This window comes from Alligator sinensis, unplaced genomic scaffold, assembly GCF_000455745.1.
Source record: "Alligator sinensis unplaced genomic scaffold, ASM45574v1 scaffold933_1, whole genome shotgun sequence".
Classification (NCBI taxonomy): Eukaryota; Metazoa; Chordata; order Crocodylia; family Alligatoridae; genus Alligator; species Alligator sinensis.
The window spans coordinates 698,699-722,155 of record NW_005842542.1 but is presented as its reverse complement, the minus strand read 5'-3'; the positions used below and the strand labels follow the sequence as shown (position 1 = coordinate 722,155).

General features: G+C 38.8%; 1 protein-coding gene across 7 annotated transcripts in view; it reads right to left on the bottom strand.

Moving 5' to 3' along the window:
- The window catches only part of ZNF423 (zinc finger protein 423), a 275,029-nt gene that overhangs the window by 112,783 nt on the left and 138,789 nt on the right, over positions 1 to 23,457 (bottom strand). For 6 of the 7 annotated variants that reach the window (XM_025213622.1, XM_025213625.1, XM_025213621.1 and 3 more), the window contains one exon: positions 5,479 to 8,702. In XM_025213622.1, coding sequence (XP_025069407.1) covers positions 5,479 to 8,702 — 3,224 coding nt within the window. Of the gene's footprint in view, positions 1 to 3,511; positions 3,536 to 5,478; positions 8,703 to 23,457 lie in introns of those variants that run through there. The other variant, XM_025213626.1, reaches the window with a different exon arrangement.

Sequence of the window (23,457 nt, the reverse complement as noted above, 5' to 3'; positions counted from 1 at the left end):
CGAACAGACACTGCATAGTTAGTGCACACATTCAATGTCACCCTATCAACATACAACAATCCCAATTTGGAGGGATTATCCCTTGGAGCAAGAGATTTCAAATTCCATGTCAGGTCTCTCCTTGGCTTCAACTGACAAACACATCAGTGTGTAAACAGTACAACTGTGGTAATCGAGTTTGTCACGTTGTACTCTGCACGAATTAGAATAAACCAGAAACTAGCTTTGCATAAGCCACCAAAGACACATATTTTGATAATCACCTAAACTTATGCTAGACTATTTTAAATTAAATTACCAATTCCCTTTAAAAATGCTTTTGTTTATGTCAGTATGGATCTTTTAAACACAAATAGAAATAGGTTACTCAGAACATTAACATGGACCTATCACTACTATTCTTGTGGGAAACAGAGATTCCACGATCTTTCTATTTGTTTCTTCTGATATGTCTCTTTTGACATTTGAAAAGTTTTGGACTCAGTGATTAGAAGTGGTGACAAACAATTGAAAAACTCTACTTGAAAAAAGTTGCGCTCTGAAGAGCTGCTGAAGGGTAGTTAACATAACATTGAGGTGACATAAGAGACAGGATAAGTAAGAGAGAGAGGTTCATCTGAGTAGTCATGGTATTCAATTCTAATTTTGGCATGGAATAACATCAATACTACAATATTGGTGGAGAGAGATGATAGGGTCTTGGTTTATTTTCAGAAATGGCTATTGTTCCCATGCAATTTCCAGGCAGTCCTACCTGAAAATAATATCCTACTTTTTCACAAGAAGTGAAAACACTTCTCCATTCAAGACAATTCACAAGGTAAGATAGAAAAACTGAAGAGAAGAAATTGATCTCAAAGGATCTGGGCAAGAGAGAGAGCTGGGTGATGAAGCAGAAAACAGGCTGAATTCACCCCACTTTCTGGGTCCCCTCATTTGTTCCCTTGGCACAACTAACTTGAGTGGGTTAAATAAAGCAATGTGACTGAAGATGGCAACTGAACTGGTATCTTGACTGTTTGAATTGCTAGTGTTAATGTTAACAACTGCCAATCATTATAATTACAGTTTTAGAATAATGACTTATCTGTGCTATAAAGAAATCAAGCTGAATCTGAAAAGTTATTTTCTCCAGTATTAAAATATATGCACTCAAACATTATCTGCCTCAAAACTAAACCAGCCAGGCATGCCCTTCTGACTGGAAACATTAGACACAGTTGTTTTTCCAGCAAACGTGTCTGAAGAGCTTACCAACGCATATTCAAAAATGGAGCCATCTCAGCAAAACTGTGACTTGATATACATATTTTAATGGAAAACGGATGTATTAATTCTAATATATCCATGATGGAACAAAAAGAGCTTAAATGAGCATGTGCAGCAAGTCTGCAAGACCTCAGAATAGACTAGTACAGTAAAGCCTACTATTCTTCGGCATATCTAAGAGCAGGAAATTCCTAGAAGAGAAAACCTAAGCCTTAATATCTAAGAGCAGGAAATTCCTAGAAGAGAATTCCTAAGCCTTCCCTGCCTCTGAAATTCTTCCAGCAGAACTATAAAAACCATAAAACTAAGTCAGATGTTAGAGAGTAGTAATATCCCACCATTGTTTAGTCCCCTTGGTGTTGTTGAAAATAAAATCTGCTCAATATGCCTTGAAAATAATTAATATGGGTTCTCTGAAGTAGGTATGTCCTTGTTCAGGAAGCAAACCTTTATACCATTTAGGATTTGGATATAGACAAAATAAGTCTATGTGATATTTTATTTATAGATTCATAGATTGTAAGGCTGGAAGTGACCTCGGAAGATCATCCGGTCCAGCCCCCTGAACCAAGCAGGGAAGACAACTGGGGTCAGGTGACCCCAGCAAAGTGACCGTACAGTCTCCCCTTGAAGATTTCCAGGGTAGACAATTGCACCACCTCTGGAGGGAGCTTTTTCTACAGTCTGGATACCCTAGCTGTAAAGAAGTTTTTCCTAACCATCTTCCAGGAGTTTGTGACCATTACTCCTGGTTTTCCCCCAAGGGTGCCCTGGTGAACAGTTGTTCACCGAGCCCTTGACATATGCCTCTGATGTAGCAGTAAATTGATACCAAATTCCCTCTCAGTCTTTGCTTTTTCAGACTGAAGAGTCCCAGATCCCTCAGCCTTTCCACCAATTTAGGTATCACCGAAATCAGTGCTTTAAAATAACTGAGAAAGATAGAGAGATGATTTGATTGCAGATGTTTTAAATATTAAGGGTAGTTGACAAGCAGAAAGAAAACCCACTGTTAGCTTTTAAGGCGTATATGTTTTATCCTGTTTGTTTTGGGATGGTAGAAAACAACTGTCTCAAAGTTGCTTTGTAGATATAAATTCCTGATCCAGGTGTCTTCAACCAACCTAAAAAAAACCCCTATCACCAGAAGCATCCAAATTGACTACAGGAAAAGAATTATTCATATTCCCTTTTAGAGGGGGAGAATGTCCTAATGCAGCTTTAAATGCATATAATGAAATACTACAAATGGTCCCTTTCTCTTGCTGTACTCTTCGGCCCCCACATCCAGTCATCAGCTGTTAATATCTATTTTCTTACTCTCTCTATACTTCATTGCCCTTGTGTTTGCCTCAATTCTCAAGTTTTCCAATATATCCTTAAAGGCACCCATCTTTACTTGTATAATTTGAATAGTATAACTATTTAAAAGGTGGGATGCTCTTGGCATTTACAGAACCCTATACATTCTGTACTTATATTTCCTTTCTGTATGAAGGATAGCATCACATTCTTTTGCTTACTAAAATGTGTGCTATTTTTTAATTTAATTTCAGTGTGCTCTCTCTCTGTTTATTTTTCTAATCCTCAATTCTTTTTGTCCATGTTAAAAAGAAAAATCAATAGTTTTAAAAAAAATGTAGAGTGGTCAAGAATTATAGAGCAATAACCTGTTTGGATAGCTGCAGACTGCTTAGCTTGTAGTATACACTCAAAAATGATATTTTACCATTGTACAGCATACCAAAAGAAGACTACAAGAGAGAGACTTTGTTGTACCCCCCTAACCTGGTTATCTTTGAAAAAAGTAAAGTTAAATTTGTATTCTTAAAATAATACGGGAAATTATTCTTTTCTAAAAGGAATACAATTCTTTGAAGAACCTTATGCTTCAAAAACATATTTACAGACCGAAAGGGCATTACCTTTAGAAACCCCATTTAATTTCCAGAGTGAAATGCCAGTAGTTACTTGTCAGAAGATATCAATATTCAAGCATGGTAGATCTAATTAAAGGCAAATTATGAATTATGCCAAATTACAATGTCTCTGCTCCTAGGGTACATACCATAAAGGTATCAGACACTGGTGTACATGCAGGCCAAAGACACCTGGTCCAGGTGCTATTTGGTGTTCGTACAAATGCTGATTTTTCATTATCTTCTACAAAGGAACTAAAATCTGCCCTCACGGGATGAAATTCAAAGCATTTACCTTGTTGAAGAACTTAAACTCTCCCCTGAGAGAACAGGTATGGAAGCTCTCACTGAAAAGAGAGAGTTAAAGCAAGAAATTAGAGCAGAAGATGGCAACATATTCCACTCCTGAGAGATGACGGGAAAGAATAGATAATATTTTAGGCTGTGCACACAGCCATATGAAATAGGAATTAGTCCTACATAAAAGAATGTTTAAGAGAATTTAGAAGGAGATAAAGAACGAAGAAGCAGAAGGAAGACCGTGACCTAGTCAGAGTTTCAGCTGAATTCTCAAGAGGCATCACACTGAAGGGAGGAATATTTTCATTCCTTATTTTATTCCTCTGCAGAATTAGATGTATATTACAGCACAGCTAATCACATGTTCACTGGACCCAGAGGGAACAATATCCAGTTGTTTCATTTAAAAGCAAACAAAACCAAACAAAATTTTAATTGAAATTGTATCAGGGTCTTTGAATCTGGAACACTAATGCAATCTGTAGTTTATTGACAATGTAGATTGTAACAGCTCTAACAGAGCCCAGTACAATCAGAATTGCCACCACCTATTTGGGGTCCTCTCGAATTTACTGAATTTCTGACACAGTTTACTCTAGCAGCATCTTCTAGCCTATTATTACCTACAACATCAAGACCTGTTCGTGGGTACTTTAATTATCAGACTGACATAGGGTAGAGTCAATGAAAGGGATTTTTCAAAAGGAGCTGGGTGTCTAACTCCCTCAGATACTTCTGAAAATGTCTCCCCATCATATTTAATTAAAATTCTCAGAGGGGTGTGATTAACATTTGTGTGACTGGTACTGGTCTCCTGAGAAGAGTTCCAAAATTCACTTCTCATTCCATCTGTTCTTCACGGCATAAGAAATCATTTGACCCAATCATGAACTGAAATTTTGACAAATAATTTGAAAAGACCATGAACTGGAGAGAAGACCAGTCTCGTGAGAAGCAGGACAGCAGCCTGCTTATGGAGACTGAGGAAGAACATTTTTCTTTCAATTCTCCCACCTTCATGTTTTGCAGGAATTTTCTGATTAGAAAACTCCTTGTGTTAAGAGAGGGGAAAGAAGCAGTTCCACTTAAAATAATGCTGCAAGTTAATCCATGCGCAGTATAATCTGAGGGACTAAACAGGTAAAAAAATATATATTTGAGTACCGGCATGCCCAAAACCTTATCCATAAAGAGACCTTCTATTTTTAAAGTGTTTGTAAGAAATACTTCAATTTTCCATGTTTCAGACTTTCCTTCTCTCTCTCTCTCTCTCTCTCTCTCATACATGCACGCGTTCACACACACACACCCTCCCCTCACCACCCTGAGTCAGGAAAGGAAAGCTTCTAATATTCATTCTCTTAAGGACATACAACAAGAAAACTTACCTTTTCATGCAGTGACTCTAATTAGGTGAAGCCAAGCGTTGTTTTGAGGTGATTTCATTTTTTATTCTGAGCTCCCACTTCTCTCTGCTCACATTTGCTCCCCAGATAAAAACATTCAGAAACCCCCACCAATAAAGCAGATACTTATGCCACCAGGCTACACAAACAAAACAAGGCTCTTGGCAACCTACCATCAAGCTCATTCCTCACATGTGGTTAAGCAAAATATTTAGGATTCCGTTTTTCTAGATATTGAGAATATCTTTTCCCATGTAAGCATTTCCAGTTGCTGCAGATCTACCCACACAGCAGCACCAGCATTCATGCACAAACCAAAGCTACACCATCCAAATTAACCATTAGTATACCACACCTCTCTATTGATAATTTCAAAGCAGTTCCATAATAAGAACCTTGATGCTGTGCCACAAAGACCTCAGAAGTCTGCAAGACTGGGTAATACCAAAGTTCACTCTGTGAGGTACTAAAGTTTTTATTGCACCAGTATTTTTTTTATCTTAAATTGAATAGATAATTTTTCAATTACATGAAATGTCTATGTTCCATGAAATGAGAATTGGTAATGTTTCAAGAATACTTACTCTGGGAACAGGGGATGTCTGGGTACCCTTCCTTTGGCCACTAGTCTCGGGTGTCAGATCTCGGTGATCTAGCTGAATATGGTTCTCTAAGTCTTCAGCACTTTCAAATTTGACACTACATTCTGGGCACCTGAGACTGCCACATGGTCTCTCATTAACTTCCTGTGGGGTCAAACCTGAAGACTGTCCATTGGTACTCCTGGTCATGCATCCAGCACAGAGGCCATATGGCAGGCCATTAACATCCAATTTCACCAAATCCTGCTTGTTACGGAACTCTTTCAAGCACAAAGCACACTTGTAGAGTTTCTGCAAGGCCTGGCCATTGGGAGATGAGGTTGCAGAGTTTCCTGCCAATTTCTGCATATGGAACGTTCCATGAATTTTCAACTCAAGGGTAGAGGTGACCGTCTGCATACAGACAACACAGCGAAATCCAGTGAGGGAGTTTCTGAGATCCGGGTGCATCTGGCAGTGCTCAATAAATTCCTCCTCACTCTGCAGCGGCATTTTGCAGATCCTACATGTTCCTGTATCCAAACTTTTGCTGTGAGTGACTTTGTGTTCTGTCAGAGTCAGCAGTGATGGGAAACGCTCCCCACAAATGGGGCACATGTAGTGCTTGGCTGGACCTCGGTGAGTCTGCATATGCTCTCTCAGACCATTCTCTGAAAAAAAGGTCCTTGAGCAGATGTTACATTTGTGGCTACCTTTGATGAATTCTGCCTTCTTTCTAGAACAATCATCCTCCCCAGGCCTGATATTATGATCTCTCAAACGATGGTTTTGCAAAAGAACTTCCATGGTGTAGGCAGCTCCACAGATATCACAACCATACATAGGCTCCGATGCATCTACATCATCCTCACTAGCTTCATGGCTATTGGATGTATCTGGATTCTTCATCAACATGTTCTGAATATCTGCAGCTTCCGTCTTCTTGTTTGTTGGTGTCATGCCATTAGCTGTACCATTCTCTGCACCAGCATCAAACACACAATGTTTCTCCCGCAAATGTTTTTCCAACAAGATGATGGCATGGAAAGCTTTGCTGCAGAACTTGCAGTTGTATTTTTTGCTGTGGGTTGTGATGTGGCATTGTAGTTCTACTTCTGTACTGAAGGTCTCACCACAGAAGATGCACTTGTGTGACTTTGCTGGATTACCCAAATGGCTGTGCTTCACATGGATCTGAAGGTCTACCTCCTTCCTAAAGTCCCAATTACAGGCTGTACAACGATACATCTTCTTTTCATTGCTATGCTTTACTGCCAGATGTACTTGGATAGATACCTTGGAATCAAAAACTTCTTGGCAAAGGGTGCAGTGATACAATACAAAAGTATGCATGTCCAGCAAATGCTTCTGCAAATCATCCACTGAAGAAAACTGTTTGTCACAGCTCTCACATACATAATGGGTTGAAGTTGTCATGTAATGTACTGTGAGGTGCTGCAGGAGAGACTCCTGGGAATCAAAGTCTTCTTTACATTGAGGGCAAGACTGTTTCCTTAAAAGCAACTCCAAATGCAACTTTAAATGAGTTTGGAAACTTTCAAAATTAGAGAACTTTAAATCACACTGATTACATGGGTATTCTCCGTTAGAAACTGAATTTATACTTGCAGAAAGACGCTGCCTTTTAGGGGAAGAGACTTCAACATCAGAAGAAACTGGACTCTGCTCTGCTTTTGACTTCTTATTGTGCGCCAGAGGAATGTTCTTGTGGTTTTCTTTAATATGCTTTGTAAGTTTCAGGATGGAGCCAAAAATGGGGGAGTTTGTGCAATAAGGGCATGAGTAAACTTCCATAAAAGACTGTGTTGGCTGAATGACAGGGGAATCCAATTTTGAATTTCCTACATTGCAGTGAGTTTGCTGAATATGTTCAGTCAAAGTTGCTTCAGTTAGAAAGCCCATGGAGCACTGGTTACAGAAGAAGGCATTGTTACCATCTTGAGGGGTAGCATTTGGACCACAGTGAGTGATGCGGATGTGTTCCTGAAGGCTATTAATATCCGCAAACATCTCAGGACAATAGTTACAGTGAAAGGCAGAAATGTTGCTGAACTGCATCATGGGATATGCATGGTTTTTGTGTACCTTTCTCACATGTTCATTCAAATTGTATAGAGTAGGCATGGAATCAAGGCAGATCTGGCACGTGTGGCTTTGTTGAGGTTTGTCAGCATGAATGGTCTTTAAATGTATCTCCAGGACAGCAAGGCTGTTGAAGTCACGCTTGGAACAGTAGGGACAGCTGTAAGTGACTTTAGACCAATTCTGGCCTTCCTCTCTCTCCACTGATCTGATCTTCTTTTGTCCTCTCAAAGGTTTTAGAGTTGAGTCTGGTGTAGATCCTCGTTCTGCCGATGCACTCGAATCAGGTGTTGCACTGCTCATGGATGCCACACTCCCCAAGACTGGGTCAGGACTGATACTGTGGTTGCTGGAATCAGGTTGTCTGTGGCTATCCAAATGGCAATAGACTTCTTCCACTGAAGAAAACTGCTCTGGGCACATAGGGCACTTGTGTTTTTTGTTGGCATGAGCTTGGTGAATATGGGAAAGAAGTGAGTTTTCGTCTGCAAATACTTCAGGGCAATGAATACACTGCAAATCTGCCTTCTCAGAAAGCTGTGGGTGGCGCATCATTACGTGCTTCTCCAAATCTTCAGTCTGACTGAATGTCTCTTCACAGTAATCACACATAAAATCATCCTTCTTCACCTCTTTCTCAGTCTTTGCCATATGTTCCTTGTTCTTTTTATGAGCTTGCATGTGACTCTGCAATGAGCTGGTGGAGGAAAACCCACGCTTACAGACAGTGCACTTGAACGGCTTGCTGGAACTGTGAGTTTTCAGATGAATTTTGAGGTGGTCGCTGCGAGAAAAGGCTGCCTCACATTCATGGCAATGATATTTTTTATCCCCTGTGTGAAGCTTTATGTGGCGATCCCTACTTCTCTTATGCTTAAAAAGCCGGCTACAATAGGTGCATTTGAAAGGTAGTTTGTCACTGTGGATCTGCTCGTGCCTTTTAAGGTAGCTCAGGCGAATGAAGGACTTATCACAAAACTGACAGGGATATGGCAGGCCAGTCCCCCCTTCCTCCTCCCCGATGCCGAGATCACACCCATCTCCTATCATCTGAGTGGGTGATGCAACATCTTTGCTGGAGGGAGATGAAGCCACCCAGGAGAGTTGTGGGTCGTCATCACCATCTGTAATGGGAAAGCAGAAAGGAGATTAAAAACAATTCCCAGTGCATCTGTGAAATAAGGACAAAGCCTCTCAACAACACTATGGGCTGCTGCTACTACAGTATAAAAATCAACTGCTGAACAAAAAAGGAAAGATAAACGTCTCTTGAATTTTAAAGGATGATAGAAAAAAAGGAAGAAAAGTACATATTGTAAATGCAATTTATGAATATGCCAACATAGAGTATTTATATAAAGCATTTTTCTTTAGCAGGTTTAACACTTGCTCACTGCACTGTAAAGCAATAAACAATGAATACAGAAAACAAAATGCAGTGTGCAGCAAGGCAATACAAACATTACCAAGAGCTACAGCACTAAGTGATCAACTGTGATTTTGTAGGGTTTCTAAATGATATATCAAAATGATTATAAGTAATGTCTCCATTAAACAAAATCTTTTCACTTCTACTTCAAAATTGAAACATATTTAAAGGCTGCACAAAAAGCAGTTACATTTAGAAAAAGCAAAGAGTCCAATATCTACGTGAAGTAAAAAAGTGACAGGTTTGAGACAGCTCAGCCAAATCTAAGAAGAAATTTGAATTGTTATAGTATTCATTGGCTTAGAAAGGCAATGTTGTCTGATTATAGCAAAAAGACTAACAGTCCTCTTTGGAGATTTCAAATCATCCACTAGACAACCAACTTCAAGAACAAAACAGCACAGTCTACTCCTTAACGATACTTCTTTTACCCCAAGTTGAAACTTGACAAAATATTTTATAAACCAGTTCTGCCATAAAAAAAACAAAAAGTCATTTCCAACTGCAGAATGGTCATTTTAAAGAAATAATACAATTTTGTCATATTTCACCATCTCAACTGTTAGCAAAAAAGAGAATAAGATAAATGCAGATATACTCATGCTACAGAGCCAGCTGAAGATATTGAATTAAGTGAATATGCTGCTAGTTGAATACCATACTGAACCATGAAAGAATCCTGGGGTAAGCCTAGCAAAAATGAGGGAAAGGAGGGGAGACTCTGACCATACATAGATCACACGTATACGTATGTTTGGAAATTCAAAAAGGACCTCTTTTGCCAAAGCCATTTAGCATTCTTAAACATTTAATGATCCCGTTCTAGCTTTAAAAAAACCCAAACCACTAAAAAAAACCCTAACTCTGCATGCAAACTGCCACACATTCACTTGTCTGCCAATTAAATAGTCACCAGTCCAATAAGAGCACATGTACAGTAGAGTAGCTTTCAAAGAGCTCACTTAATGAGGATATTGCCAGTTGAAGAAAGTAAGTTTTCTTTATCAGAAGGCTATCTCTTTACCCCAGAAAAACATGAATTTCTGTTACTCTATAAAAAAAAAAAATCAATGAAAGAATACAAAGAAATAATCCTGTGCAAACCAACTTATCTAGCAAAAAAGGTCACATCTTTTCTAGAACAAATTTGTACCAGAAGATATCCTTCTCCTTTCATACAGTGCTACTATACCATCCCCACCTGATCATATCCAAATCAGCTACTCCAAAAATGACTGATGACATGAATACAGTAATTTATGTTCATTACAGAAATGCCCTTATACCTCTCAGCAAGCAACCACAGTTTACAAACATTCAATGGACACATATTATGCAAAACTCTAAGAGCCTGTCCCAGTCTGAGCATTATAAAACATTGCATCTATTGATACACTTGTTTTTTAAACTTCTTGTACTGAACAAATACCAATCTATTGATACACTTGTTTTTTAAACTTCTTCTACTGAACAAAAACCCCCACCCAATCTCTCTCTCTCTCCCTTTTCCCACCTCTGTCTCATGTGCTCTCTTTTTTGTTTGTATCAGTAATCAAATCTCACACCCAAAGTTTAAACCTACTCAGTTGTACGCTCCTGTATGCCATATCATAGACTCAGGCTTGCCCCACATCCTGAGCTGCCTCCCTCCCTTTCTCTCCCTCTCACTCTGATGTCAGCCACATTCACAGGGGTCCCCTCCCTAAGCAAAGGAGAACCAGCTTCCCTAGGGACTTGCATTAATGGGCCCTTCTGACTGGAAGGATTCAGCTGGCTGCCAGCTTCTTGGATTAGATTCAGTGGGGAGGTACTGGTAGATCACTGCTCGCTAATTCCCAGCTCACGCCAGCTGGGCTCCTCATGGGGAAAGGAGACAAAAGGGACAGAGGGGATGCTTGGGCCTGAAGTAGGGCAGCACATGGTGAATTTGCTAACACTACCTTGTTTTCTACTGGAAAAAAAAGGATTACACTGTTTGCTACTCTATAAATTAACTGGCTGTTGTGTAAACAATAACAAGTTGCTACTATACAAAACTCATTCTAAAATATATACATTTAAAATGTCTTATATGTATACACCCTCTCTCTTTCTCTCTCTATATATATGTATATGTTCACACAAACATATACACATATACACTCTGTAGTGTGTGTGTATACATATAAGACATTTTAAATATGTGTATTTTAGAATGGGTTTTTCATAGCAGCGACTTGTTGTTGTTGTCTTAGTATTAGTAAAAGGACCTAAATGATTAAAGAGGGCAACAAAGGGGAAAAATTCAGATGAAACTGAAACTACTTTAATGAATAAATCAGTTTCAATGTTCAGCTTTTCAAACCTGTAGATTTAACACACCAAATTCAGTGCTACCTTTACCCAGTAGGACACCATTAATTGAATTCAATTGTATGTGCTTTTGCCAGCAGTGAAGTTGGTCCATTACCTCATCCAAATCAATCACAAAGCGTAAGAAGTGGACACTTAGGAAAGATTCAACCCCAAAGGTAGCAATTCCCTTCTTCCAAGCATGTTGGACTATTTAAAAAAAGAATACTAAAGAAAGCTGGTATTTGTGAATGATATACAATATAAATGCTATGACACAATTCATTTGGATTCAAGTAAAATCACATTTTCCATATTGGAAAGCTGAATATATGATAAAAACAGAATAATTTACATTGAAAAGTTGAAAGCCGGACTGCCTTATTTTTTCAGTGCAATTTGGAAATGTTGTGGAATTAAGTGTTTGACTTCTGGTTTCTTTTCAATATATTTCTTTGTCTGACTTTTACAATTTAAAGTAATTGGAAAACTGCTTAAAAATGCAACACTATGCACAATCTACCTAAATTTCTATACAAACGAAAGAGTGTGTGTATCCAAAGACTAAAACTGAAGAAATTAGGGGATACTCATTATCATTAATCTCTTTGTGGAATGAGAAATAACCTTGTTTATTTTAACTTGCTTATTTAAATTGAGGAAAAGGCTAATAATGAATCCAGAAAAAATTCTAGGTAATTTTACTAAAGTATTTTACACTAGGAAGATATTCGTGAGATGTGGTATGACATGTCTGGCAATGATGTTTTTTCCAACGGAATAATAATTCTACATTAATGCAATCAAAGGAATGTAACAGAATGAGAAAAATCACTTTCAAAAAGGAGATTAAAGTCATTAAAAATGGCTAATCCTGCAAAGTGGGACTGTTCTAAAATAGAGAATCACATGGCTGGTGCAAGGCTTTTGTCATCTGCGCATAAGAGAATCAAAACAAGTATTAAAAGGGGAAGAAAATTCAATAAAAGTTTAATTAGAAAAAAAGAGCATTAAGTAGGCTTCAGAATGTAGGCAATCTTTGGGATGGATGTGTGGGTCGGGAAGCTGACATGGCCAAACTTAATAATCAATCTCAAAATGGTACAGTAATTTAGCAACTTAATGTTCAAGTGCATTTATAAGGCTGCAAGCATTCATCATCATCACTGAAGAGCTAATTCCAGCCTAGATGCATTCAATAAATGTATTTTTCCATCTAACAAGAGCAATTTGGCCAAACTGCTATATAAATCATACTTCATTTTCCATTTTCCTTCACATAACACAATCCCCAACTTCAGAAAGGTACTCATGCAGCTATGACTATCAAACTCAGATCTAATATCACAATTTTTTTTTCAAAAGCAAGATGACAAGGTGCCACAAATGGGAGACTTAAGTAGCATAGCCACATTTGCATATCCTGATACAGTAGATATATTTGTTAAGAACATTACTTTGGTGACAGAAAATAATTTGTCTAAATGTAAATACAATTTCACAGTCTCTACAACAGCATTTCCCAACCAGTGTGCCGCAGCACAAAAAAGTGTGCCAATAGAAATTAATAGGCGTGCCGTGGAATTTTGCTGTGACAATGAGCTACAATGAGCTAGCTACAATAGGTATGATGATGGGGGATGCCTTAACTGGTATGCCATGGGAAATTTTTATTAATGTAAGTGTGCCTTGGGCTGGAAAAGGTTGGGAAACTCTATGAGACACCTTCCCATTTCTTCACACAAAGTTAGCCAGATGGATTTCATTCTATTAAACTTTCAGCTAAGCCTTCATTTGTTAGAGACAATTGTGGGAAAATTGGCTTGCTGAACTAGCCAATCACAACTGCTTAGCCAATTTCACAGTTAAGACTGGCCAACCTGAATGATGCATAAACCAGATCTATGCCTCAGCTATCTGCCTGCCTGAGGTTTAAAGAGTAGCAGGTACAAGAAGAGGTCTCTTGTTGCCTGTCCAACCATAAAGTTTGCCCTTGACTACATCTGCTTATTTTCTAGGCATCATCATTTTGTTTCTATTCAGTGAATGATTTCCCACTCTGCATGAATATCTGTGGGCAAAGTTTGAGTACTGGGCTATAAGACAAGTAGTAAAGAGTTCACAACCAAGCTCTTATTAAGACATGTGGGTATAATTTGAATTTCTGATCATATTAGGAAGCATTCTGGAAAGGTGGGAAGTTGCTGGTTGCATCCATGTCAGGGAAGGTGAGGACAGAGATAGGAAAGTGGGTAGGCATCTACAAAAGGTGTTATACCCATAGGTGTTGCAATCATCTGCATGTGTGACAGGCCTACATAGAATGACCAATATTTACACAGACAGGTGACATGTGGGCAGTGGGACCTTTGAGCCCTCCCATTTGTTTGATACTACAGAAGAGGCTTGGTGTCTAATTGGAACCTAGAACAGACAGGGTAATCATTTGACAAAGATTAACCACGCATTTCTATGCTTTGCTGTCATGTCATTATCATTAAAAGAAATTATAAGAATGGAAGTGTGGCAGACCACCTTCAGTGCCTGCCACTTGAAGGGCTGCGAGCAGGCAGCTGGCAGGTGCTTGATGAGGGTGGCCATTTTAGAGCTCCACTCTCAGGGCTGGAGGCAGCAGTCTAGGAGGCAACATCTAGCTGAGCTGCTTGGAACATCCTTGGAGGTAAGGGCTGGGGCTATTGGAAAGGAGAAGGCCCCATGGTCCTGGGCATGACTGGAAACTCCACCCTGCCGGGGAAGGGTGGCCTGGTGAGACTTCTTGTGGTGAGGGAATCCCCAAGAAATGCCAAGCCAGTGACCTCCACAGGGAAAGGTGGGTAGAAGCACCTTAACCCCAGCCCCAACCATCCGGTGGGTAGTGTAGAGAGTTGTGGTGGGAGGCAGGCACGGCTGCAGCACCTGAGCCACACAGGGGTCTAAGATGCTGGAGGCCCCAGTGTGAGCGGGCAGTAGTGTGGCACTGGAGTGCGAGGGCAGTATTGGGCCTACACAGAGTAGGGGGTGGCTTTGCAACCTGAAGGACTGCACAATAGGGTGTAGCATAGGGCCTGCCCAGGGGGTGGACCTGAAGGGCTGCACCAAAGGTGTGTGCAGAGTAACATTGCCTAGGAGACGATCCAAAGGACTGCACAAGGGCCAGCCCTGCAAGATCAGCAAAGTTTCGAGTGAGCCCTAGGGAGTGAGCACGAGTAAAAGGTCCTAGTAGGAGGGCATGAGTGTGAGCCCCTGTGAGGGAGTGACTATAGGAGGCCAAGGTAAGTCTATGGACGCCTAAGGCCGAATTTGGGCCAAAGGCCTAGTGGTACAGCTCAGTAAGGGGCTGGGGGAAAGTTTGATGATCTGGATGCCATCTGCAGGGCACTGGCTACAGTGTAGGGATGGTATGGATCTGTGCATAGCGCCCCCTGGCATTGGGGCATTATAATGGGCAGCCTCCCATTTAGAACACCAGTTTATTTAACCAGAAAGTCGTGGCAGGTGAGACTGAGGGGACTGCCCTATGTAGACAGCTGGGTGGGTCAAGGTTGAGACCCAGCCCTCAGCTTGCCCCCTGTCACAGGAAGTTTGAAAGGGGCCTCCTGGGACAGGAAGTTTGAAAGGGGCCTCCTGGGATACCGAGTCCAGTCTCCTTCATTTGCAAGCACTATTTATCTAAATAGGCCTCGGTTCACACACTGCAACCATAAAGCACCTCATGAAGACAAACCCAAAACTCCCCACAATATGCCACAGGTAAAAAAGAAGGGAAGGCAAATGTACAGCCAGGGCATAGCCACTGCAATGGTAAGGATGGTAAGGTATTCGTTTAATATAAACTCAAGTAATCATAGGCAAAAAACATGTCTATGATACAGAGGAAGGAAAAATCTCCACATCATTTCCCAATCTGGGATGGACGAAAAATTCCTTCCTGACTCCAAATCTAGCAATTGATTTTACTTTGAGTGAAAGATAATACCATCTATCCAGGCACAAAGGAACGCTTAAGATCTGGCAGGAACAACCTACCTTAACTAACGAATGATGAACAAGGGGAAGAATGTTAAAACACAAATTCCCGGTTCTCTGTGACTTGGTGCCTATAAGTAGGCTAAACCTGGGTAAAACACCTAAATAGCTTAAGTCCTCATAGAACCATAGAGAAGCAGGGCTGGAAGGGTCCTCGAGAGGTCATCTAGACCAACCCCCTGCCTGAGGCAGGATCATCCTGATCCAAACCATCCTACACAAATCCACTGTCTAACCCAGAAGTAGGCAAAGTCTGGCCCACAGGCCAGATCCAGCAGAGCATCATGCTTCCCCACTACAGAGGAAGTTAAAAACCCCCACAATCCATACCAATCTGACCATGAGATAAAATTCCTTCCTGGCCCCAAATATGGTGATCAGTCTGACCCTGAGTGGAGTCAGTATTTTATTTATTTATTTTGTGAACTATCTTGGATGTCATGGTTTCTGCGAAATCCACAAAACCACAAGTTAAGTAGGTCCCTATGAATATCCAATCAAAATCGACTTTCTTGCAACTTCAAACCATTGGTCTGCATCCTACTCAGCAACAAGGGAGAAAAAGTGTTTTCCGTCTTCTTTATGGCAGCCCTTCAAGTATTTGAAGACCTCTATTATGTCCCTCCTTAAGTGCCTTTTCTGCAAGCTGAGCACACCTACTTCTTTCAACCTCTCCTTGTATGGCTTGCCTTCCAAGCCCTTTATCATTTTGGGGGGGTCCACCTCTGGACCCTCTCTAACCTCTCCACATCCTTTTTAAAATATGGAGCCCAAAACTAAACACAGTTCTTGAGATGAGGCCTAATTAGTGCTGAGTACAGACACAGTCACCTCTTGTGTCTTGTACCTTATGCTTCTATTGATGCATCCAAAACCGTCCTTCTGTCTTACTGAGAATCAATGGGATTTGATCTTCTTTATGCCCAAATTACTTCTGAAAGTAAGATTTAAGAACTTAAAAATGTATCCTTAATCTCTCTGTGCCTCAGTTCCCTAATTCAAGTAACTCGGGGAGACGGCGGAGGTAATGTTGTGGCTTAATTTATTAATAACTATAAAGCAATGTGAGGCCTTAAGCTGGGAGGCCAAACAGAAGAGCTAACAATATTAATCGTTATTATTGCCAAAGGAACACAACAGAATGGTTATGAATAAAGGCCTGTGACATCTTTATCACTACTAAAAGCAAATTTTAATCTGTAATAAGTAAATAAAGAAAATGCACTGCAATAGCTCAAGTGTAGTTAAGTACTCCACCTTCACACAGCATACGGTGTCTGATTACATTGCAATGCTGGTGTGAATTTATGCAAATTAAGTTTATACACCAAATGGTTTAGGTTTCAATGTTTTCAGTGCACTTTGGCAGCTTTTTAGGGTTTTAAATTTTATTTTAAAATTGTTTTCTCTCATGTTGCTGTATATCTCAAATTTAATTAAAACTAATAAAAAGTACCTATTCTATACACTTTTACATTCATGTCAGCTCCATTGAGACATGAATGTAACACATGAATGTAACACAATTTGATATCTTTTTAATTGTAACACAAGATACCAACGGATTATGGGTGTCTAGTTTTTGCACCAACCACTGCCACTTTTGAGTTGACACTGCATCTCTTCTTGAATTATATCAGGAACCCAACTAGCAGCTGTCACCAAAATATAATCACATAGATGGTACTGATGAGGATCTGACCAGTACATATGTGCTAGTACATAGAAATCAGTAGAAATTATTTCCACAGTGTATATGTAGTATCTCTATAAAAAGTAGCATGCTTTCTTCTCCTCTGATAGTCCCTTCACATCTTAGACAAGGCAGTTCGCAAGGGAATTACTGGGAAGTTGTCTTGACTGAGGGGAATTATAAATGTTTCACCCTTAAATTACACAAGAACAAAAGTACATTTTTATGTTTTTAAAGGCACTCCTTCAGGAATATTCATCCTATTCAAGAGAAAATGAAAATTAAGACAAGATCAAAACTTCCTTTTCCATGTCTTTGTGACAAGATATTTAGCAGAATTTGCAGATTTTGTTTTTTGGAATCCAACAGGCCATGCTGTAAGCACTTCTACTATGGTCTCAAACTTGCAATCAGTGGACTGTCAACCATGTGCTTTAGCACTTGCACCATCCCAGGCCCCAGATCAAAACTATGATGTAATGGTACCATATATAATGCCTTCACACTTATCTAGATAAGGTTATTTGGGTAAATGTGATAAATTTTATTAGACCACTGCATAGTTGGAGAAATTGTCCTTTCCAAGCTTTCGGGCACAGGCACCCTTCTTCAGGCATAGGGAGAGTATTTCCTAAGAAAAATGAATAATAACTTTTAATTATATGCTGATGTGGTAAGAAGTTTTGCTGGACTAAGTTACCACCAATTAGTGATTCTTTTAAAAATGTTTACCTTTTGTTCTGCCATTCATTTTATGAACGGGTTTTAAAAAGCAGTAGAACAAAGGAGACAGGTTTCACCATAAAGATAGTAATAACATGACCTAATAAAAAACAAAATCTTATTTTACCTGTTCCCTTTCTTTTATATAAACTTACTCAGTACTGAAACTGTAACAAAGCATGAGAAGAAATTTAAACCTTGAATTTCCCTTAATGTTCGCTACAGAACTGTTTAGCATGGCTTTCTTAAAGCTTCTGTGAGAATAACAAGCTTTAACTGAGGTGTTCAAAAAGTAGAGATACCAATTTAATATCTCTCAAATTTTCTTTCCATTATGCAAGTTATCTATAATCAATAAAGCGCTATGGATTAAAATGATACATAAATCTTGATGGCCGATAAGGAGAAGTTGTTTCTTGCAACATAGCTTTGCCTAAATTAACAATCTATATTTTGACAATTTACAAAAAAATTAACATATCACTAAATAGGTTCTCTTACACTTCAATAAATGACATAGTGGGGGTGGAGGAGAAACTTTTATGTTAGATTTAGGAATAAACTAAATGCTTTCAGGGTTGAATCACTGTTTTTCTTTACTCCCTTTGGAAAAGCAGCAGATACTATATTCTGCTGTGCATCATGGACTTGGGACTGAAAACAGCTGCACTCTAATTACATGTAAAGTGTACCAAAACATTCCTTTTATCACAGACTGTAAATCTGTTAGCATCTGTCTCTCCTTTGTTTCTTCCACAAGATACAAGCTTGTTTCTACATTTTTCTCACCTGTAGCGGTGATTAAAATTCATTATAAATGAAAGGAGTGAACACTAAAACAAGTTCCTCTGTGTACAGTTCTAAACTCAAATTAGAAACAGCTGTTTGCTAATTCATGCAGTGATGTTTTGTCGTGCTCTGTGAATCAATAATAACTCACCCTATTTCTACAGAAATTTTAGGAATATCCATATATTTTACTCAGCAATTTACTCTTTGTACACATTCCAATGCAACTTCAGTCTTTCCCAGAGAAGATGAGAGGACAATTCTATCAATTATCAATGCATTAGCATAAAGATTTTAATAATGGGCTGCTCTTGCATACCTTGTTACCCAGAGGCCTGTGTCATTCTTGCCTACTTCCCTAACTACAGAGCATTTCATAAAGATGACATATTGTAGGACTGATGCAAAAAAACAAAATAATACACAGGGGTCACGTATAGATATCATTAAAACAATTATCATACTGAGAAAAAATTATAAAATAAAAATTTCAATTGTTATCCTGAAAAAAAAATTAAATTTTCTTATAATACTTTAGTTGAAATGATTACTAAAAGGTATTTTTGCATGACATGTTAGGCTGTAAAATGTTATCTCAAACAAATGGAATTACAATCAGAACACAAAAAAGTTTGTGCTTTTTAATCCTAATGCCAATTTTTCTCATAGTTTCATCCATTTATTTACAAAAAAGGAAGAGACATTCAACAACTAGCTCCAATAACTGTGTTTACCTTTCTAAATAGGAATGATCCAACTAAAAAACTGACTGATCAGAAGGGCTGTTCCCAACATTTTTGAAAGACACCTTAGTAAATTGCCACAGGCTGTTCTCGTCACACTAGAATGCGACCCGCCAGGTCAGCGCTGGGACCACTGACCCCAGCACTGTGCCCTTTGCATGGCTTGAGAATTCAGACTCCAGTCTAAGGAGAATATCATTTTTCACAAGCGCCGACTGCTTCTTTCAACAATATATAAGAACAAGGTAATTTTCTAATCTATATTAAAGAAAATGTTCGTTGCACTTTTTGACATTTTTAAAAACAAGAGGTTCCTCCCATGACATAAAAATGTGTACCATAAAATAAAAACAAAGCAATATATTAATATTAATAGTTTCAAAATAAGTGTCTCTTCTTTTAAAGCAAAAATTAGGAATCATTAACCAAAGCTCTTTCTGCACTCGTGACAGTCCTGCTGAGATCTCAACAAGAAACTCACTCCTTCATTCTGAGATGGTATTGTTGTAAATCCTTTTATATCTCTCACTCTACTGATGCCCAGGAATGTAAAATTTCTCTCTACCAATCAGAAAGCAATGTCATTCCAAGACACCCCATTTCATACCTATGCAGTCCAAGTCACTCAATGTTCCATCTACGGTTATAGGAAGTGGATACTCAGAACAGGTTCTCTGGTGAGATAAAGTGCATAGAATTTATTAACTTTTCCCTTTGAATTGACTAGATTGGCGTGCTTTAACGTAATGCTGTACTCTGCTGTTTTTCAAGTTTCTGAATTTTACTTATGAAGTGGCAAGTAACTTCAAGTCATCAATTAAAATCACAAAAGTCAGCAAAGGGCCATATCCTGCATGATGCTTGAGGTTTCTTTAAAATCAGTGGGAAACAAGCATACTCTATTCCTCCCATAAGATTTTCAGCATCTTACAAGAAAAATTAAACACTATTTAACAATAAGCATCATAGTAGTAGGTGTCAATGGTTTGGAGAGTAGTTTGGATAAAGTCATTATTTTTAATCTTGAGATATCTGATTAACTGGGAGGGAAAAGGAGTCAGGGAGGGGAGATGATAGCCAGATGTGCCAGCTAAGCAGGTGTAACTGGTAACAGCTCTGCATTTATGGTATAAAGAGACATTGCTCAATGAATCAGATCAGGTGTGGTGGGATCCGTCCTAGCACAGCTGATCTGCTTCATTGGATAAAACACACATTGCCCATTGTCCCAAATGGGACAGGGTTTCGATCCTACAGGACAACGGACAATGTATTCCTCGCTTTCCCTTCGTACACAGAGATACTCGAGGGAATCTCATGGGAAAGCCAGGGTTCCCCTCTTACAGATACTAGCCAGAGCTTGCATGGGGAATTCCCCAGATGTGCAGGATCAGGCCCATTAAGCCCAGGAGAATCTGTCCAGGGTGGCTGTAGAGCACAGGCAGCTCCGCCATAATAAGACAGCACAAATTTATACCACCTATGCTGTGGCCACAAATTTTAGGCTTTTGTGATGTGACAAGGACTATGCATATCTGTTTGCTTCACCTAAAAAATGTTTATGGAAACACAAAGGGTGTCTTTACACATGCTCTGAGGGTGGAAGGTGCTTTAATTAGAGTGGATCCAAGAGCCACTCAAATTAAAGCATCTGCAGCATTTCATGTATGTGCATCCCCGTGCTTCAAAATTGTGGCGGGGCACTTTAACTAAAGCTTGCTTTAACTAATGCATGAGACACGGAGGCTGCTGGAGTGTGCTACTTAGCACACTCCAGCAGACTTGATTAATCGAGTCTGCTCCAACACACTGTAATTACAGCACATTGGAGCAGTGTCCCTGCATGTCTACAGGCATCCAAAGGCGATGCTTGTTTCTACCATTAGTATTGATAAAATGTGATAGGCTAACAACAGTGGAAACCAAACTCCACAAAACGTCCCTATCTCCTATTTCTGTGGACGAAAAAAGTTAGGAGAATGTTGTGCCTTTCATTTTTGGCCTCTGTACCCAGGAAAGATGAGCCAATTCTTAAACTGATTTTTAATGACTACACCTTGCATCAAAACCATTTGCTCATTTCATATAAGCCATCACAAAGCTACCCGAGAATAACTAAACTCAGGGGTTAATCAACTTGGGTTAATATTTTTAAGTGACCTATAGGAAAAGTTTCCTAGGAATCCACTGTCTGTCGTGCTAACTAGTCCAATGTATCTATTTTTATATGTAAGAAATCTCTTCTCAAAAGTATAAAACTTTTACTCCTAACTGTACTGATATTATTTTAGAAAGTGGGGAGCCTCTTTGCAAAAACATGCCTGAAAATGCAATTTAAACACAACTTCTAAATAATATGACTCAGTTGATAAGTGCTTAGCTAATCTACTTTTAATTCTGTCCAGAAGATACCTTGAAATAATGCCTAGGAAAAGACGAATGCAAATATCCTCTGTTTTCCTAAATTATTTTAGGAAGAAGAACGGGCATCTGAGTCACTCTGTAGAGGAATCCTCTGCTTTTTACATGTGTCACAGATCTACTACTCATTGAAGAAACCGTTGATTTTCATGTTTCAGCCCAGAGAGAAATCACTGTGCAGAGCTTTAATATCAAGCTTTCAAATCTGAAGAATGTAAGAGGTGTCATTATAATATTAGAGTGTGTTGCAGGAGAAAATAAAAGCAGTTTGTTAAGTAGAGAAGAGCACACTATTCCAAATTCTCATTTGATCTAGGTGGGAAAACCTGTCATGCACTTAATAATTTTAAAGGCTAATGTTCATGACAGATAGATTTAATATTGAAAAACATGTGAGACAAAATTACTCAACAACAAATATATACTAAGATCAGGAGTACCCAAGTGTTATATTGCTTTCAAGGATTTTTTAGAAAAATCAAGAGAATATTAAGTAATTTTCAAATATACATGTACACATCTGCTACTGGCCTGATTTTCTAATGTGCTGTGTCTCCACAAATAAGCCTACTGAAGTCTACCAGAGCTACAGTTCATCAGCACCTTTGAAAACAAGCCACATAAATATTAAATATTGACACATCTATATACAGAAATTTTTCATAAATATATATACATCCATCACTCCTTTTATATACTCATAAACTAGATTCCCCACAAATAATGAAAAAGGTAAATGAAGTAACACATGCAAATATCCTGACTTCTGCAAAAATATATGAATGTATTTGTTTGTTTCTGGTCAGCCTGGATATTCCAAACCTTCACCTGCCCCTTTTGTGAAGAGCTACTGCACCACAGTGACACCAGCTGGCATCTCTGGAGTTAATGAGCCTGGTCACTCCATCTGACCCAAGTCTACAGACAGAGGCTTTGCTCCAGCTAAGCAGACTTCTTGTTCCCTAAGGACATCATGCATTATGGCAAAATACAATTAGCTCAGTCTCTGTGCCTGCCATATTTAAACATTTATTTATTTAAAATAATTTTATCTTTGCATTTTAAAAAGAAAACCCCATAGTAAGAGAAATATAAAATGACAAGTTTGAATTTTAAACAATTTTTAAGTGTAATCCAGTTAAATGTCAATAAGGAAGCTATACCAGCATTTGTAACTAGCCCGAGGGGAATGGCATTAAAACAAAAGTAGAAGAATAAGTTATCTACTTATCAATACTAAACAGAAATAACTGAAAGGATTTAAAAAGAAGATAGGTAAGTTTTGTGGAAAATAAAAGCCAAATACCCTAAATTACTTAGGGCAGCTCTGTACTTCATGCTGTATGGAAGCATTACTCCTTTTTTTTTTTTTTACCAACAGTATCTGTTGTTTTTAATGAGAAATGACTTTTAAAAACAAACAACCATCTTTGCCACCTATTAGGAATCTTTCTTCTCAACTCAGTGTTCATCTACAACAGACGTGCAACATAAGAAGCCTTTCAAGTTCCACCAGCAATGACCTAGTATCTGTGATCTGAAGACTTGCACTGCACTGCACAACAAAACACTCCATTGAAGACAGCTTTCTTCTTCCAACAGATCTCTGGCCTTTTGACAGAAGGAACCAATAATAAATTGTGAGAATCTTCTATCAGATTTTCAAAAGAAAAGCTGAAGTGACAAGTAAGATCTTTCTTCATATGACATTGCATCCTTATTAG